This window comes from Mesoplodon bidens, assembly GCF_964165515.1.
Source record: "Mesoplodon bidens genome assembly, chromosome: 11".
Taxonomy (NCBI): Eukaryota; Metazoa; Chordata; class Mammalia; order Artiodactyla; family Ziphiidae; genus Mesoplodon; species Mesoplodon bidens.
The window spans coordinates 46,061,309-46,077,888 of NC_138167.1; the positions used below are offsets into that span (position 1 = coordinate 46,061,309).

The 16,580-nt window shown below is 38.3% G+C and overlaps 1 protein-coding gene across 6 annotated transcripts in view; it reads right to left on the reverse strand.

Annotated features, from left to right (window-relative positions):
* Positions 1–16,580, reverse strand: part of LOC308624702 (cyclic AMP-dependent transcription factor ATF-1) — a 108,895-nt gene that overhangs the window by 72,658 nt on the left and 19,657 nt on the right. For 3 of the 6 annotated variants that reach the window (XM_081248249.1, XM_081248248.1, XM_081248252.1), the window contains exons 3-4: positions 3,016–3,135; positions 641–741 (exon numbers count right to left, since the gene is read on the reverse strand). In XM_081248249.1, coding sequence (XP_081104375.1) covers positions 641–741; positions 3,016–3,135 — 221 coding nt within the window. Of the gene's footprint in view, positions 1–640; positions 742–3,015; positions 3,136–8,996; positions 9,058–16,580 lie in introns of those variants that run through there. The other 3 variants (XM_081248251.1, XM_081248253.1, XM_081248250.1) reach the window with 2 other exon arrangements.

The following is a 16,580-nucleotide window of genomic DNA, read 5'->3' on the forward strand; positions in this document are numbered from 1 at the left end:
GGGCCTGCGCATCCGGAGCCTGTGCTCCGCAACGGGAGAGGCCACAACAGTGAGAGGCCCGCATACCGCAAAAAGAAAAAAAAAAAAAAAAAAAATAATGCACTGGCCATGCCCGTAAATAAACTGGAATTCCAGTAGCATGAGATAAGTACTATAATAGGGGTTAGTAAAAGGATGCCACAGAATAAAGACCTAACCTGGTCTTGGGAGGCTGAGGAAAAAGTAAACAGAGAAGGTTTCCAGGAGGAAATGAGGCCTAAAGTATGTGCAGAATGTAGAAGAATGTGTTTCAGCAAAGGGACACACACACAAGGGAAAGACAAAGGCTCAGAGCTAGGAAGCTAAGAAAGGAAACACAAAGTAGTTTAATTCTTAAAATCTACAGTCCTTCATATTACTATTAAAGTTAGATATGGATAGTTAGACAGATATAGATATGGATATCTAATACTTTGCCAGAATATGAGTCTAAATTCCTCTTCAGCACAGCAACTTGGGCCCTTCAAAATCTTGCCCTGTCTCTCTTAACACTTCCCTTCCTATACAAACACATGCTCCTTCTTGATATAATTTGCTTTGCCAGCACCATTCCAACTCATATGGTAATATAACACATGCAGGGTTTGACACGAGTACTCACCTGTAAGATGGGCGCCGTGCTAGGATCCCGTGGGTTTTCTGTGAGGAGCCTATGCTGTCAGATGAGTCCTGAGACTCTTCACTTTCTGATAAAGATGATACCTGAAAAACAGAACTGGTTTTACTATGATGAACAAAGCAGGTAGAAAAAGAATTAAATTTAATTTTTACTTTCAGAAAAAAATGATCTGTCTTCTGCCACCCAAATTCCTTTGTCATTAAATCTAAGTTCTAAAAGAAAGAAATAAAAGGAAAAGAGAAAGTTTATTTCAGGAGCCCAAACTAAAGGAACATACAACACAGCAGGCTCAGAACTAAGAAGAAAATCTATCCCCCAAATAAAGCAATACTACTTCACTAGAGTTGTAAAGATCAGTCTCTATACCGATGCACATTATTCAGAGTTTTTTTTTTATAATTAATGCTATCTGATTTGGATTTCGGGCATGCTAACTTTGAAATGTTATCAGATATCCAACCAATATCTAATTATTAGATAATGAAACTGAGACGACTGCTGAATAGCCTGTGAGCCAGGGAAGGGGGTCTGGGCGAGACATATATTGGAAGTCACAGCTCTTTAGATAGTCCTTAAAGCCACAAGACTCAGTGAGCTCAATAAGGGGATAAATATAGGACAAAACCCAGGGACACTCTAGCAGTAAGAGGTTGGAAAGAACGGGAGGAACCAGCAAATGAGACCAAGAACAAGCCACCATGAGGAATAACTAAATGAGCAAGGTGTCCTTGGAAAACTAGCAAAGACAGCGTATTGAGGAGAAAAGAATAATCAACCATGTCAAATTCTGCTAGCAGGTGAAGTAAAACAAGGACTGAGAACAAGAATTAAATTTGGCAAAGTGGAGGTCACTGTCAGGGGCAGGTACAAACACATGCAACTTCTATATCTGTAATAATTAGCTGTATCTCACTTCACAGTTGAATGAGTTAATACATGTAAAGCACTTAGTGCACGGCACAGTGCAAGCACACAGTAAATGTTAGCTCTTATTAATAATAAACCTATTAAAACTAGTTAATACAATACCCATATGCAAGTTTTAAGTTATAATATCTTACAATTGAGGAAACAAGTTATTTTCAATTTTTAAAATGTATTAAATTTCTCAGCATTTTTCTGAAGTTGCATTGTGACACCTGACTTCATCTTCATTAAAAAAAATAAACAAAACAGGCTTCTAGAACGGACATAAATTCTCTACATTACTTACTCTCTACAGAAGGCCTTCCCCTAAACTATTTAGACTTAGATCTTAAATTTCCAGAGAAGCTTGTTTTACATTCTGTAGTCTCCTTCAAAAACAAGTTCTAGTGTACTTCTACTTCTTTGTATCTTAAATCTTTGTCTTTAGATAGGAAAGAAAGAACGGATCACAATCTGTAATAATTAAGAAATAATCACAGTAACAAATAATAAAGTAATAATTAAGGAAGATCTGTCACTTCTATATTTCCTCATGCACCACAGATATGCCATTTCTAATCTAAATATTAGCTGCTTTCCCTGTCTGTCCCTAAATTTACTCCAAAGCCTCCCACTGAACTCAAGTAAGAAAATAATTTCTAAAACTAAGAGATTCCTTATAACTGAGATCAAGTATTTCTCTTTAATGACAGCACTATTAAGAGTAAAATCTTCACATAAAAACTCAAAAATCCATGTAGCAGTCACCTTTCATACAGGAAACAAAACCAAAAACAAAGACAGAAACAACAGAGCTGACACTGCCAGACACTGTACACATTCGAGAAGAGACAATGAGTTATCCAGCTTGTCTTCCAGAAGAGCTGCGTCTAAAAAGGAGAGACGACCAAAGGCATTCTGAGACTCACAGGAGCCAGAAGATGAAATGGGGAGAAAGAGAAAAAAGAAAAGGAACCCAAGATGGCCTTTTCCTTCCTACTGTTGGCAGGTGTAAATATGAAGGTAGATAGATGTAAATAAGAACTTTACTATGAGAGAACTTCTTTTATTTGATGACCATAAAGCATAAGGTAGGTACTTTCTTAGTTTGCTAAAACGCTCACATCATCACTCTCTCTTCAGAATTCTCCTTTTCATGAAGGACACCACTAGGATAAAAAGGTGCTTTCCCTTCAGAAAATCTTTCATTTCCTTAAATTCTAAGCAATAACTTCTTCCCAAAATTGCCTTACATTTTTACCGGGTAGTATATACATGAAACTAGAAGTTCTAAAACTTTTCTATTTGCCTCGTTTGTTCTAAAATCTAATTTCTAAGACAACTTTATTATCTTGTTTTACAGTATTATAACTATAGCAACTTCAGTGTGTCCAGAGACTCAGGGTTCAAAAGTCCCCTCTCTCAACCACTAAGTCTTTGAATTTCTGTACCGTTTGCACGTGTGGTGGGTGAATTACAGAAGACTGAGCTGTCTGGATGACCCCCTGAACCTGTACTTGCTCTCCAGGAAGAGGTACAATTGTCACTGGCGCAGATCCTCTTAATGACATCTAAGAACAAATAAAAATTCAATTAACATAATATAATTATACCTGTGCACGTAAGAAAGCTGAGTTCTTAATACTGGAAAATACATTTCAGAGCTTATTATATTTAACCACATCTATTAATCACATATTAGGTATCTCCTGTGGGCAGGAGACTGCATTAGGGGGTTGAGAGTACCAACTAAACAAACAGTAAGAGCTATAATATAAGCAGAAAAGTAGACAGCACTGTACTGTGGGAGTAAAGAAAGGGTGCTACTTCAGCTAGGTCTTGAAAGATATACCATTCCCTGAAGGTGTGCTTGGGGGATAGGGTTGGAAGGTATTTGGGGCAGAGGAACTGACTGTGTAAAAACATGGTGGCTCTTCAGAACATGTCATTCTGAAGCTATTTGGTTAAAAACCAGTTAAGAAATCAAGAATCAAAAAGTGAGAGAAATACCAACTTTGGGCAGTATCTTCAAAGAAAAATAAATTATAATTTCATGATTCAATTATTTACTTGAAATATTTTGTTTCTGTGAAAGTAGGTGGGGTTTCATGGAAGAAATACCACAATAAAATGCTAAACCAAGAAAAGCCCGCCTGTCATCCTTCAAGACTCAGCCCAGGTTCTACCTATTCCAAGAAGCTTTCCCAGATATTTTCCGATCTCTCACCTTCCTCTAGACTATCCTGGTTCATATCATCCATCTTGGGCTTAAATCACAAAATAAAATCCAAGGCTGCTTCTCAAGTCCTGAAAATCACCTTTTTGACTCTTATGTGTTTGCATCAGGCCCCCCAAACAATGCCTTATTCCGTTTCACTGAAGATTCTTTACCCTTTCCCAAGACTGGATTAAATTCCAGTCTCATTATCTCCCAAATGCCCAGGTCAGGAAATATGTATATAAAACTTTATCCAAATATCGGAAAGGAAATGTAAAAACCAGTACCTTTTAAAATCACATCATCTCCCCAAAATAAAATACTTAGGAATAAACCTGACCAAGGAGGTGAAAGACTGATACTCTGAGAACTATAAAACATTAATAAAGGAAACTGAAGATGATTCAAAGAAATGGAAAGATATCCCATGCTCTTGGATTGGAAGAATTAATTTGTTAAAATGGCCATACGACCGAAAGCAATCTAATTTAATGCGACCCCTAACAAATCACCCGTGACATTTTTCACAGAACTAGAACAAATAATCCTAAATTCATATGGAACCATAAAAGACCCAGAATTGCCAAAGCAATCCTGAAGAAAAAGAACAAAGAAGGAGGCATAACCCTCCCAGGCTTCAGACAATACTACAAAGCTACAGTAATCAGGAGTGTGGTATTGGCACAAAGTCAGCCATATGGATCAATGGAACAGAATAGAGAGCCCGGAAATAAACCCACACACCCTATGGTCAATTAATCTTTGACAAAAGGGACTTCCCTGGTGGTCCAGTGGTTAAGACTCCAGGCTCCCAATGCAGGAGGCCCGGGTTCGATCCCTGGTCAGGGAACTAGATACCACATACGGCAAGTAAAGATCCTGCATGTGGCAACAAAGATCCCCTGCAACTAAGACCTGGTGCAGGACTTCCCTGGTGGTGCAGTGGTTAAGAATCGTTCTGCCAATGCAGGGGACATGGGTTTGAGCCCTGGTCCGGGAAGATCCCACATGCCGTGGAGCAACTAAGCCCATGCGCCTACAGCCTGTGCTCTGCAACAAGAGAAGCCACCACAATGAGAAGCCCATGCACCTCAACAAAGAGTAGCCCCTGCTCGCTGCAACTAGAGGAAGCCTGCACGCAGCAACGAAGACCCAACGCAGCCATAAATAAATAAATTAATTTATTAAAAAAAAAAAAAGACCTGGCACAGCCAAATAAATAAGTATTAAAAAGAAAAATCTTTGACAAAGGAGGCAAGAATATACAATGGGAAAGACAGTCTCTTCAGCAAGTAGTGCTAGGAAGGCTGGACAGCCACATATAAATCAATGAAGTTAGAACACACCCTCTCACCATACACAAAAATAAACTCAAAATGGCTTAAAGACTTAAACATAACACATGACACGGTAAAACTCCATGAGAACATAGGCAAAACATTCTCTGATATAAACTGTACTAATGTTTTCTTAGGTCAGTCTCCCAAGGCAATAAAAATAAAAACAAAAATAAACAAATGGGACCTAATCAAACTTACAAGCTTTTGCACAACAAAGGAAACCATAAACAAAACGAAAAGACAACCTACGGAATGGGAGAAAATATTTGCAAATGATGTGACTGACAAAGGTTTACTTTCCAAAATATACAAACAGCTCATACAACTGAACAACAAAAAAACAAACAACCTAATCGAAAATGGGCAGAAGACCTAAATACACATTTCTCCAAAGAAGAAACACAGATGGCCAATAGGCACATGAAAAGATGCTCAACATCAGTAAGTATTAGAGACATGCAAATCAAAATTACAATGAAGGGGAATTCCCTGGCTGCCCAGTGGTTAGGACTCTGTGCTTCCACTGCAGGGGACATGCGTTTGATCCCTGGTTGGGGAACTAAGATCCCACATGCCACATGGTGAGGCCAAAGAAAACCTACAATGAGGTAGCAGCTCACAGTAGTCAGAATGGCCAGCATTTAAAAGTCTACAAATAACAAATGCTGGAGAGGGTGTGGAGCAAAGGGAACCCTCCTGCACTGTTGATGGGAATGTAAGTTGGTGCAGCCACTGTGGAAAACATGGAGGGTCCTCAAAACTAAAAAATAGAATTAGCATATGGTTCTGCAATCCCACTCCTGGGCATATATCCAGACAAAACTTTAATTTAAGAAGATACATGCACCCCTATGTTCATAGCAGCACTATTCACAATAGCCAAGACATGGAAAGAACCTAAATGTCCATTGACAGATGAATGGGTAAAGAGATGTGGTACATATAGACAATGGAATACTACTCAGCCATAAAAAAGAACAAAATAATGCCATTTGCAGCAACATGGATGCAAATGGATTATCATACTGAGTGAAGTAAATCAGAAAGAGAAAGACAAATACCATATGATGTCGCTTATATGTGGAAATATGACACAAATGAATCTATGAAACAAAAACAGAATCGCAAACAGAACAGACTGGTGGCTGCCAAGGGGAGGGGTTGGGGGAGGGATGGAATGGGAGGTTGTGGTTAGCAGATATAAGCTTTTCTATATAGAATGGATAAACAACAAGGTATACAGTACAGCACAGAGAGCTATATTCAATATCCTATGCCAAACCATAATGGAAAAGAATATATAAAAAAAAGAATGTATATATATGTATAACTGAATCACTTGGCTGTACAGCAGTAATTAACACAACACTGTAAATCAACTATACTTCAATTTAAAAAAACAAAACAAAACAAATAACAAACCGACCTTTATCCAGGTACTGAAAACTGCAGACTTTCAGCACAAACAACTCCATTCAACCTCCCTCACACACACTAAGAGACACGACCAAACTCTACCACAGCTTCTGTCAGTTCAAGGCTGAGTCCCTAGGATGACCCAGCCTCCTTAAAATGCCTCCTAGAGAAAGCTCAATGCTGCCAAAACAATTAACTGTTTGTTCTAGCCAAAACCTGACTATAGGCCTTTGACCTCACTTTTCTTAGAGCACTTACTTTAGAAAACTTGCAGTTGTCAATCTCTGACCCTTGAGATAAACAAATCTTGTACAACCCAGAAATGTCTTTCTCAAGGACCTGGGAGTCATCCCTTTGCAATGTAATCATCAAGAAGGATAGGGCCTTTGTCTACCAGTCTCTGTTGGAGGATGCAAGCCTAAATTTGATAAGCACCAATTAGCAAGTGGACACAAATGGCTGAATCACAGTGACCAACCTCTCCACCTAACATCTTCAGTACTTTTCCTTTAGCACACTCCAGCATTTTAAAAGGGACCCACCTTTTGTTTCAGCAGAGTTGAGCTCAATTTATGCTGGAGTCTCTCTTCCCTACTGCACTAGTCTGAATGAAATCTATCTTGCTGCCTTTAACAGGTGTCTGGCTCTGTTCCTCACTGACAGTCTCCCAATATGGGGATACAGAAATTAATGAGTAAAAATAAACAGAATTCATGAATCTGAAGAGTCCAGCTCTAGAGTCATCATTACACTCAGAGGTCCCCTTACTTTTCAGACCCTAACTAAAGCCAGTCATTCAAATAATGAGGAGAACTTGTGAGGGGGTTAATTTACATTTCTAAAAGGATAAAAGCAATCATTCCTCCAGAGTGTCTGGCAATCCTTGTGATTTTGTGCAGACTGAGGATCTGGCAGGCAGAAAAGGAAAAACAGCACCAGATTTTGTTTTAGCTAGTAGTCATCACTTCCCCTTATTATCACTGTTCTAACCTCACAAAATGCTCATCACTCAGGGTCCCAAAGCCTGGTGTCTTCCCACCACTGCCACTCTCAAATGTGATCATCTAAATCCTGAGATCTTTCTCAAAGAAGGAAAAGAGGGACCTGCTGTTCCCCACCCCCCAATTTTAATCTGTAGTTGAAACACAGATGATTGCCTCCACCTGTTACTTTTCAGTGCTGTCTGAGCCTTCTGCAATGATAGAAATGTTCTAAATATGCACTATCCAATATAGTAGTCAGTATCAAGCATTTGAAATGTGGCTAGTATGACTGAAAGACTGATTTTTAATTTTGTTTAAGTAATTCAAATTAAAATTGAAATATCCACTTGTGGCTGCCATACTGAACAGTGCAGTTCGAGATCTTAGAGCTATAGAACATGCTAGTACACTATGGCACCAACCTCAGAACCCCTCCTAGGAGATGTTAGAAGAAGTAGAAAAGGATTTTTTTTGGAGCTGCTCTGATTAAATTGGGAGCTGTAGGACTAAGGCCCCCTGATTGCCTCTCACTCCACAGGGTAGCTGAGCTCACTCTTATTCAAGTGACTGGGCAAAAATTATCATTCTCCTTAGCTCCCTAATTAGGGGATCCCTGGACCATAAACACTTGGGTGAGGGAGGGTGGGGAGTTAGTAGAGTGGCATGTTAAACTGTTAAACTCTATTTAACAGAGTTTGAATCCAAAGTCTTCTAACTCCAGAAAGGCATACAGATTTTGGAGTCAGACAGGCTTGGGCTGATTTTTAGCTTAAGGCAATCATTTGCTGCTCTGTGACGCTAAACAAATTACTTAACTTCCCAGGACCTCAGTTTCCTCCTTTGTAAATAGAACTAATAATATCTTTTTCAGAGTTACAGCGAAGATTAAATAATAAGTTAAAAACAAAAGGGGTGTTAAAAAAATTGTGTACACACCCACAATAAATAACAATTTAGAAAATTTAAACACTGAATGGTCATTTGATAATATTAAAGAATAATTTTTTTAGGTGTGATAATAGTATTGTAGTTATGTTCTTTAAAGGAGTTCTTATATTTTAGAGATACATACTGAAATATTGAAGGCTGAAATGATATCTAGAATTTGCTTCAATATAGTCCAGTTAGTGGTGGGTTAGGGGGGACAAGGAGCCGTGCTGAAACAGGGTGATGGGAACCATGATGGCTTAACCTAATAATCTCTTCTTCTGAATATGTTTGAAATTTTCTGTATTAAGTATTTTGAAAAGTACAATACTGAACACAGTAATGGCTGGTCCTGTGTCGCTCCAGAGCCCAGTGCTCTTTCCAAGACATCTTATCCCTCCTGGTACCACTGACTTTTAAAACCTCTCACACTCTGTATGTTCTCAATTTGCTTCCCACACAACAAGTTTATTTGTTTTGCCTTTTCATTTCAAGGAAAAAGGGAGAACAGACTGTTCTGACATTTGGAATAATGATTTTTTACTTACTTCAGTATCAACTATGGCAAACCCTTAAGCCCAGGGTATCCTGCACAGTTATTAATGGACTGGAGCTGTTATTTCAAAATACAAATGAAAAATAAAATGAACCAGAGCTGTACATCTTTTAGTTTATTATTTAATGTAAAGATAATTTAACTGTAATTTTGTGGTTTTAATTTTTTTGCCCCATAGTTAAGCCTATGCTGTACTTGCCCCAAAATGTCACTACTTCCTAGGTCTCAAAAGATTCAAATGATCCTTGGACAGAGAGGATTTATACATGGTAAACTGACCAAAGTAAAGAATTCATACTCAACAGCATGCTTTCAGGAAAATGTATCTCCTATACTATTATTTACTTCTTATTTTCCTTTAAAGTATATATCTGCTTTTATAAACTCAAATGTACTTAAAAAGAAAACCTTATTTCACTATGATAAATAGAAACTAGTATCACTTGCTGTAAGTATATGGTAACTATAAAAATAAATATAACGAAAACAATGTTGTTACTAAATATCATATTTTAAACTTAAAAACAGGGTAAAATTTTAGATGCTTCATATTTCTTGACACTTCTCTGTCCTCTGCTTCTTATATTCTAAAGACTCTATAGATTCTAAATCACCAAGCCAAAATCTGAAGTACAGTGAGAACAAATAAAAGAGTAAACAAAATCACCTATCAAGGTAGATTTGAACTGCTCTCAAAGGAGAGGGGGGAATAAGAGGCCAGGTTTTTCTCTAGGTAAGATAGGGGACCTCCTATTAAGCTGGGACTTTCAAAGGGCCACATCATTAGGGTAAGGTAACAGACGGAAAGTTGCCTAGGTATGGAGGAGGGAAGGGCTGAAGAAGATGTTAACTACTAGCTCTTCAGCAGACTCAGAGCCCAATTAACACCACCTAGGTGGTACAAAAAGACAAAAAGAGCCTCAAACCCTGAAGGTGGTTCCCCAGGCACCTGGCAATAGTAAATTCTTTCTGGAGAAAGGCACACTCATCCTTGGCCACAAAAAATTCCCACAGTTTGTCAAGATTAATGGACAGTAAAGAATAAAAAATAACCACAAGGCACCAGGAGCAAGATGCAAAAACAGTAGACAGCACAATCAGACCCAAGTGATTTTTAGATATTGACATTACCAGACATTATAAAGCAAATATGCTTACTATGTTTAAAGAAATGGTAGATTGTTTCAAGACAAGCTTGAAAATGTCTTCAGTAAATAGAAAACTACAGTCGATTTGAAAAAGTACCAGATTTTCTAAAAATAAAGATATAATACTTGAAATTATAAAAATCATTTTTCAGGGCTTCCCTGGTGGCACAGTGGTTAAGAATCCGCCTGCCAATGCAGGGGACACGGGTTCGAGCCCTGGTCCGGGAAGATCCCACATGCTGCGGAGCAACTAAGACCGTGCACCCCAACTACTGAGCCTGTACTCTAGAGCCCGTGAGCCACAACTACCAAAGCCCATGTGCCTAGAGCCCATGCTCCGCAACAAGAGAAGCCACTGCAATGAGAAGCCCGTGCACCACAACAAAGAGCAGCCCCCGCTCGCCACGACTAGAGAAAGCCCATGTGCAGCAACGAAGACCCAACACAGCCCCCCCGCCAAAAAGTCATTGTTCAGATATACCAAACAAAGCCAAAGGGAAACTTAGTGAGCTGGATGACAGGTAAGAAGAAATTATCTGAACTGCAATACAGAGAGACAAACAGATGGAAAATATATGAGAGGTTAAGAGATACAGAGAATAGAGTGAGAAGAATAAAGAGTAGGATAGAGGCAAAATGTGAAGACATAATGCCTGAAAGTGTTATAAAACTCATGACAGACACCAATCCATACATTCAAGAATCCTAGTAACTCCCATGTGGAATAAATAAAAAGAATTCTACACCTTGGGACTTCCCTGGTGGCGCAGTGGTTGAGAGTCCACCTGCCGATGCAGGGGACACGGGTTCGTGCCCCAGTCCGGGAAGATTCCACATGCCGCGGAGTGGCTGGGCCCGTGCGCCATGGCCGCTGAGCCTGCGCATCCAGAGCCTGTGCTCCGCAACGGGAGAGGCCACAACAGTGAGAGGCCCGCGTACCGCAAAAAAAAAAAAAAAAAAAAAAAAGCAACAGTCCTGTTTTAAGCTTACTTCTCAAAAGCAACGATGGAAGACAGAAGCCAGCAGAATATTTTGAACATGCTAAAAAATAACTTAGCATTCTATGCCCAGTGAAAATACCTATTAAAAATGAAAATGAAAAAAAAAAAAAAAAAAAAAAAAAGAAAATGAAATAGGTATTTTCAATAAATAAAAATAGAGCAGCAGATCTACATCAAAGTAAATTCCAAAGTAGTGGTTCTCAACCAGGAATGATTTTTGCCCCCCAGGGACATCTGGCAACACCTGGGGGCATTTTGGGTTGTCACAATGGGGTGGGGTGGTTGGTACTGACATCTAGTGGGCAGAGGCCAGGGGTGCTGCTAAATATCCAACAATGCACACAGTCCACCACAACAAAGAATTATCCAGCCCAAAATGCCTGTAGTGCTGAGGTTTTTCTAAAGCAAGTACTTAAAAGTAAAAGAAAAGTAATCTCAAATGGAAGCTGAGACATGTAAGAAGGAGTGGGGAGCAAAGAAATGATAAGTATGTGGGAAAAAAACAAATAATGATGAATACATAAAAGAATTATGATGTTTTATGGGATTAAAAGAGAAAAAGATAAAATTAAATCCTAACAACAGTGACAAGTTAGAGGATAAATGGAAAATAAATGTTTTAAAGTTACTGGAATGTCTGAGAGGAAAAGTATTGATTAACTTTGGAGTTTACTAAGTAGGCATGCTATAATTAGAATAATCACTAAAAGTAGTAGCTGAGTTTATGTACAGTCCAAATTGATACAAGTGATGGCAGGATGGAATGAGAAGAAATAACTCAAAAGAAGACAAGAAAGGAGAGAAAAAGAAACATGGAACATGTGGATCAAAAAGTAAAAAATAAGATGGTAGGTCTAAATTTATATGTATGAGTAATTATGTCAACTGTACATGGATCAAAGAGCTCTGTTAAAAGTCTAGACGACTACAATGGAATACTATTCAGCCATAAAAAAGAATAAAATCTTGCCATCTGTGACAACATGGATGATCTTGAGGGCATTATGCTAAGTGAAATAAGTCAGACACAGAAAGACAAACACCACATGATCTCATTTATATGTGGTATAAACAACAACAACCTCACAGAGAGACTGGTGTCTGCCAAAGGCAGGGGGTGAGCAAAAAGCACAAACTTCCACTTATAAAAACAATGACTGTACTGCCTATTTGAAACTTGCTCAGAGTACCTTTTAAAAGACCTCATCAGAAGGAGAAAAGTTTTTCTAACTATGTATGGTGAGGAATGTTAACTGGACTTACTGTGGTGATCATTTCCCAATGTACACAAATATTAAATCATTATATTGTACACCTGAAATTAATACAATGTTATATGTTAATTATACCTGAAACAAACACAACAAAACAAAAACCACAATGAGATACTGCAACACATTCATCAGAATGGTTACAACTTAAAGAAACTCACAATACCAATTTTGGGTACTTAAATGTATCAACAGTGCTCTCATATACTTCTGGTGGTGTTGTAAATTGGTGTAAGTTTATAAAATTGTTGGCAGTATCTATTATAACTGAACATTTGCATATCCTATGACCAATTCATGGGCAGCACAGACATGTACAAGTGTGTGCACTAAGCACAATTCACAATATCTAAAAACTGAGGGGAAAAAAGTCTAGGAAACTAGATCTTTTTTCTTTTTTTAAAAAAATCTAGTTATATACTGTTAACAAGAGATACACCTAAAACATAACCTAAGGACACAGAAAGTTTGAAAGTAAAAGCACAGGAAAAAAAGATGGCATTAAGATACTAAGTTAAAGCCAAATTAGTATCAAATTAGACTCTAAAGTAAAAAGCATTTCTAGAAATAAAGACACAAAAGGGACAATTCTCCAGGAATATACAATTTTAAAATCTAGGGACTTCCCTGGTGGTGCAGTGGTTAAGAATCCTCCTGCCAATGCAGGGGACACGGGTTCGAGCCCTGGTCCAGGAGGATCCCACATGCTGTGGAGCAACTAAGCCCGTGCGCTGCAACTACTGAAGCCCATGAGCCTCGAGCCTGTGCTCCACAACAAGAAAAGGCACCGTAATGAGAAGCCCACGCACCACAACGAAGAGTAGCCCCTGCTCGCCACAACTAGAGAAAGCCCGTACGCAGCAACAAAGACCCAACACAGCCAAAAAACAAACAAACCCAAACCCAGTAGAACTCTTTAAAAATAAATACATAAAATAAAATCTGCATTTGTTTAATAATATAGCCTCATAGCACACTTTCAATCACACAGCATAAACTGAAGGACCACTAGGTGAAATCAGTCCACAATTATAATGGAAGATTAATGCAATGCTCTCAAATTAGTCATAGAACAAACAGACAAAAAGTGATAAAGATGCAGAAGATTTAACAACATGACCAACAAAGCTGAACTAATAAATACACAGAACTCTGCATCTAAATGCAGAATATACCTTCTTTTCAAGAGCACACTAAACATTTTTAAAAATTTATCATAGATTCTATGATAGCAAAGTTATATTGCAAATTAGTTTCTAATTTATTAATTTTGTGACCAAAACCACACACATTCTATTATTTCATGGGAAGAGATATCAAGAAACCACAAAATTGCTTCTCAAGAAAAAAACAGGGAATTCCCTGGCAGTCCAGTGATTAGGACTCGGTGTTTTCACTGCTGGGGCCTGGGTTCAATCCCCGGTGGGGGAACTAAGATCCTTCAAGCTGTATGGCGCAGCCAAAAAGAAAAAAAGTACTCAAAATTATATCATTACTTAGAAAAATGCACTTAGTATGAAAATTCTGAGATACAAACTCAGTTTTTTTTTTTTTTGGCTGCACTGCATGGCATGTGGGATCTTAGTTCCCCGACCAGGGATTGAACCTATGCCCCCTGCAGTGGAAGCGCAGAGTCCTAACCACTGGACTGCCAGGGAATTCCCTGAAACTCAGTATTTTTTTTTTAACGAATTCACCAAAGTTGGAGTCTTATTACCCTTAATGATAGAAACTTGCTGGTCATGTTTCCTCCAAATAGTTGTATGTGATATAATGTACCAAAGTTTCTTCTAAGGTTGAATTGTTCTTCTTAGTCCTTTTACCACAAAAACCTCCTTCATCAACAGAGAATGCTACTGTGTGTACTCATATTTGCTTTGAAAAAGCTCATGTATACTCAAGACCTCTTGGGTTTCCAACATTCAGACATTTTCAGTGACCTCACTAAGTCTATCAACACATTACAATACTATTTTGCCACGACGTACTATACTTCAGTTGTAGATGAGAACATTCACTCTATTCTGCGGAACATTCATCTCTTACCACAGACTGTTAAATGAGACCTCTCATGTTAAATCCCTCCATATACACTGATTAAAATTATGAACCTTTTGGTCTATTAGTTCAGTCATTACTTTCCGTAATTTGGGGCTCTAATCTAATAGTTCCATAGGCCAAGTCCAGAGTATTATTGACAATACAGACACAGTTACTATAATAACCGTGATGTATCTACTGTCTACTGTAGGTAAAATTTTATTATAGCATGGTATTTGTAAAGTATATCTACTCTCACATCCCACTGAAGAAATCAGCTATTCCTTATAAATACATTTTCTCATACTTTCTCAAGCTAAGAGTCATTCCATTAAAACAAAATATCTCATTTCACACTGCAAAATAAATGGATAGATGAAGAGAAAATCTAAGCTGTTCATAACTCTTAATCTGCTTTCAAAATGAAAGAATGCAAGTGAACCACTTTCTTACACCATATACAAAACTAAAAAAACAGATGAGACCTAAGTGCAAGATCTGAAACCGTAAAACTCCTAGAGGAAAAGAGACAGTAAACTCCGACATTGGTCTTAGTAATATTTTTTTGGATCTGTCTCCTCAGGCACGGGCAACAAAAGCAAAAATAAATAAATGGTACTTCATCAAACTTAAATACTTTTGCACAGCGAAAGACAATATCATCAAAACAAAAAGGCCGGACTTCCCTGGTGCACAGTGGTTAAGAATCCACCTGCCAACACGGGTTCAAGCCCTGGTCTGGGAAGATCCCACATGCCGTGGAGCAACTAAGCCCATGCGCCACAACTACTGAACCTGAGCTCTAAAGCCTGTGAGCCACAACTACTGAGCCTGTGTGCCACAACTACTGAAGCCCATGTGCCTAGAGCCTGTGCTCCACAACAAGAGAAGCCACTGCAATGAGAAGCCCACACACCACAATGAAGAGTAGTCCCCCACTATCCACAACTAGAGAAATCCTGCGTGCAGCAATGAAGACCCAGTGCAGCCAAAAATAAATAAACTAAAAAAAAAAGGCAACCTACTAAATGGGAGAAGATATTTGCAAATGATATATCCAATAAGGAGTTAATATCCAAAATATAGTAAGAACTCATACAACTCAATACCAAAAAACCCCCAAACAATCCAAATTTTAAAATAGGCAGAAGACCAGAATAGACATTTTCCCCAAAAAGACATACAGGATTGCCAACAGACACATGCAAAGATGCTCAATATCACTAATCATTAGGGAAATGCAAACCAAAACCACAATGAGATATCACCTCACATCTATCAGAATGGCTATCATCAAAAAGACAACAAATAACAAGTGTTGGCAAGGATGTAAGGAAAGGGGGAACCCTCATGCACTGTTGTTGAGAATGTAAATTGGTACAAACAATGGAAAGCAGTATGGAGGTTCCTCAAAAAATTAAAAATAGGACTACCATACGGCCCAGCAATTCCACTTCTGGGTATTTACCCAAAGAGAACAAAAACACTAGTTCAAAAAGAAATATGCACCCCTATGTTGATGGCAGCATTATTTACAACAGCCAAGATATGGAAGCAACCTAAGTGTCCTTTGATAGATGAATGGATAAAGAAGATGAGGTACGTACGTGTACACACACACCACACACGCACGCACGCACTGGAATATTAGCCATAAAAAAAAGAATGAAATCTTGCCATTTGCAACAACATGGATGGATCTAGAGGGTATTATGCTAAGTGAAGTGAGACAGAGAAAAACAAATACTATATGATTTTACTTACATGTGGAATCTATAAAAACAAATAAAATGAACAAACAAAAGATACAGACTCATAGATAGAGGAGAACAAACAGGTTTGCCACAGGGTGGGGAATGAAAGGTTGGGCAAAATAGATGAAGGGGATCAAGACGTACAAACTTCCAGTTATAAAATCACATGATCACACCAATTGATACAGAAAAAGCCATCTGATAATCTAACATAATTTCATGGGAAAAATAAAAAAAAAAAAAACCTCTCAGAAAACTAGGAATAGAAGGGAACTTCCTCAAACTCACAAAGAGCATCTATAAAAGACTTACAGCTAATGTCAGGTTTAATGATGAAAGAATGAATGCTTTCCCTTTGAAAC